This window comes from Pollachius pollachius (assembly GCF_949987615.1).
Source record: "Pollachius pollachius genome assembly, chromosome: 5".
NCBI lineage: Eukaryota > Metazoa > Chordata > Actinopteri > Gadiformes > Gadidae > Pollachius > Pollachius pollachius.
Genome location: NC_136938.1, coordinates 25848206 through 25851867, shown reverse-complemented (window position 1 = coordinate 25851867; position 3662 = coordinate 25848206). Strand labels below are relative to the sequence as shown.

Sequence of the window (3662 nt, the reverse complement as noted above, 5' to 3'; positions counted from 1 at the left end):
CTTCGTACTGCGCTGGGTTCAGAAAAGGCTTTCTTATGTTGGAAAGGTCGATCTAATGCTGGAAAGTTTGAATATTGGGAAGGTATTTCCACCTTCCCAATATTCCAATATTTCCAATATTTCCAATATTAGTGATATTACTAGACCCCTTTATTGTTATGTGTTTGCCAGTCATCTATGCTTACATTGGAAAAGTCGATCTTATGTTGAAAAGGTCGATCTGATATTTGTAAAACGTATTTCCAATATTAGCTACTATTGGAAAGCTAATATTGGGAAGGTATTTCCACCTTCCCAACATTCCAATGTTTCCAATATTAGCGATATCACTAGACCCCTTTATTGTTATGTGTGTGCCAGTCGTCTATGCTAACATTGGAAAGGTATTTCCAATATTGGAATCGGAAAGGCATTTCCAACCTCTTTGGCTCAAAGGGCTTCATACGGAGTCCCCACGGCCGTTGTACACCACCTTACCTCCAGGGCGTAGTTGCTGAAGATGCTGCTGTTGCTGGTGTAGCGCGAGGAGTCCAAGTCCGACTTGTCCCCGAGCGGGTAGCCGGAGGGAGAGAGCGCAGCGCCTGTAGCAACAAGTACAGAGCAGAAGGGGTGTTGGAATGCGCCCGCAGGAGAGTCACCAAACGACACTTCACAGTGGTATTGGAATCCACCCGAGGGAGAGACTTACCACAACGCCACACTGCACTACGCTAAACTATACTACACTACACTATACTTTACTACACTACACACTTCTCTGAAGCTATTTGGGGTTGTTGCTGGAGTCATCAGACTTTTCATTCAACTATTCCGTTATACAAAAAGTAAACACAAAAAGCTATTTCTGAATATATTAGCCATGCTGCTTGTATTCATGCTGTTAAAAGTTGTGTATTAGATGGTCTAGCGTAGCTCAGGGGGCAGAGCGGGCTGACTTGTAGCCACAAGTTTCCCAGTTCAAACCCAGGCTTGTCGAGGTGTCCCTGAGCAAGGCACCTCAACTGCTCTCGACGAGCTGGCGGTCGACTTCGTATGACTTTGTATGAATGCGTGTTTCAAGTTGTTTTGGATAAGAGCGCCTACAAGTACATGTAGATATCTCTGGGTATTTATAGTTTCAACATGTATTCCCTGCACCAACATACCAAGCACAGGAGCTTAGCTCAGGAGCAGTTGAGCAGTTGTCTTGTAACCGAAAGGTTGCTAGTCCGATCCCCAGCTCCTCCTAGTGTGTTGATGTGTCCCTGAGCAAGACACTTAACCCTAACTGCTCCCGACGAGCTGGCTGTCGCCTTGCATGGTCAATGTGAGCCGCTTTGGATAAAAGCGTCTGCTAAATGCCCTAATTGTAATTTACAGAAAGTGTAAACCTACCTCCTTCTTTTATTATTATGTTTTTATTAATTATTTAAATGAATTCATTGTTGGGATCCAACACCACTATCAGAATCTGAGTCCAGAAGCCTGGCTCTGTCTGTAGCTGTGATAATCCAGGTGATCTCTGTTGAACATGTTTCCCCTGGGGACCACCTCCCCGTGTGTCTGATGAGCGGTGCGTACCGTGGGGGGGGCTTCCCAGCCGGGCGCAGAGCGGGCTCCGCCGGGGGCTCCGGTAGGGGCCCGGCGGGAGGCCCCTGTGAGGGGAGAGCAGGGGGCCGTCGCCCTCGCAGACCCCCGCCTCGTCCAGCGAGGAGTCCAGGTCGCCCACGCCCAGGGAGGACACGCTCAGGCGGTCGCTGTGCCCGTCCTGGAGGCAGGGGGGCAGGGGGGAAGGGGATGGACGGTGTAAGAGCCATTTTCCTGTTCTCCATTTATGTTGCAGAACCATCTCTAAAATAAAGCACTCCCTATCATACCACAATCTGGAAATAGTCATCCATGCTTTCATAACATCACGGCTGGATTACTGTGACTACCTCGGTCTCTCTCAGTCCCTCATATCACGCCTCCAAATAGTTCAAAATGCGGCAGCAAGAATGTTGACCGGGTCAAAAAAGTGGGAGCATATCACACCCGTTCTTGCTTCCCTTCACTGGCTGCCAGTACAACAAAGGATCATTTTTAAGACCGTTCTTATGGTGTTCAAAGCCCTCAATGGTCAGGCCCCATCTTATATATCAGACATTTTACACCCCCACTCAGCCACTAGGTCCCTAAGATCCTCTAATAAGGGTTTTGACCGCTAGAAGTGCCGTATTTACAGTTGTTTGGTATGTCACTGAGGACCCATCTGAATCTATTCCATATTCACATGCATTCGGTGCCATGGTGAGGGAATGTACGGGTTGCAAACCGGACACGATCGCACGGATCGTCCATTGCTTCACGCAGCTGCATAAAGCAAACACTGGGAAACATCAACCCAGCGCGTCAACCAGGAGTCAAGGCCCACGGAGCATACACATCGGCTGGGGCTCCTATAGACGGTAAAGGGCTGATTATGGTCCCACGTTCACGCAACGCAAGGGGGTTACGGACCCCTTACTTCCTTGCGGACCCCGACGTGCGCCTCCCAAAAACTGTAAGCTTCCGTCGAGGCGACGCAGCAGCAAGGGCTGCGATTGGTCCGCTTGCTAAAACCCGACGCAGAAGCATAAAGGTTCGGGACTGCGTCGGAGCGTCTTCGTGGTCGTTGCGTTCCTTCTCTCCTTCAAACGCCTGACAATAACACTTAAATTAAATTACATTACACAGAGAGCTGTGGACGGCCTCGATGGGGCTCAACGTTTCTTATTCAATAACCTCCTGCTCCTTGTTGATGCTGCTTGCCCTTGGGGTTATGATGCAAAGCAACGGTACAACTGGACAGCATTCCTTATACTGATGCGTGCGGGGAGGCATGTGGGTCAGGAGGCAGAGCGGGTTAGCTGGTAACCGGAAGGTGGCTAGTTTGATCCCCGGCTCGCCCTATCCGAGTGTCGAGGTGTCCCTGAGCAAGATGCCTCAACATTTACTGCTCCCGACGAGCTGGTTGTCGTCTTGCGTGGTTGATACCCTCAATGTGTGTAGGAATCGGTGAATGATATGCATTATTGTAAAGCACTTTGAGTGGCCACTTGTTAGAAACGCACTACATGAATGCAGTTCATTTATCATTTCCTACAGTAATATCAGCCCCACAAGGAGCGAAGTCTCAAAGTATATCCAACGCTGGGCGTTGATTCTGCTACACCAACCATTCAACGCCTGAGCTTGTCAGGACCAGACTTAGCTTTGACACCTGTGACCATGCACTACTACCCAGACACTCGTTCTGCAAACGACCTGACGGCCACAAGGCCACCAGGGGGCAGCGGTGCTCCACCGACTACAGAGTATGCTCGCCAGCAATAAAATAACATACAATTCGATTTAATACCATAATCCCCCGCCCAGTCCACTGCATCCGGCCACAGAATGCTGGGAGTCAGCAGCGGTGAGGTAGGTGGGTGGAGGTACCGTACGTTAGTGGGGGGGGTGGAGGTGGGTGGGTGGAGGTACCGTACCTTGGTGGGGGTGGTTTAGGTGGGTGGAGGTACCGTACCTTGGTGGGGGTGGTGTAGGTGGCCAGGCGCGAGTACCAGCGGCTGGCCTTCTCGGCCACGCCCTTCCCGGCCGACACCACGCTGCTCTTGAAGCCGTCCAGCGTGGGCGTGAGCAGGGAGTCCAGGGCGAAGGACGAG

The 3662-nt window shown here is 50.7% G+C and overlaps 1 protein-coding gene across 1 annotated transcript in view; it reads right to left on the bottom strand.

Annotated features, from left to right (window-relative positions):
• LOC307076142 (C-myc promoter-binding protein-like) overlaps positions 1 to 3662 on the bottom strand; it is a 57235-nt gene that overhangs the window by 8162 nt on the left and 45411 nt on the right. The window contains exons 23-25 of the mRNA XM_079737026.1: positions 3524 to 3662; positions 1561 to 1747; positions 478 to 581 (exon numbers count right to left, since the gene is read on the bottom strand). The exon at positions 3524 to 3662 is cut by the window's right edge and continues 1081 nt beyond it. Of these exons, the coding sequence (XP_079593152.1) occupies positions 478 to 581; positions 1561 to 1747; positions 3524 to 3662 (430 nt within the window). The remainder of the gene's footprint in view (positions 1 to 477; positions 582 to 1560; positions 1748 to 3523) is intronic.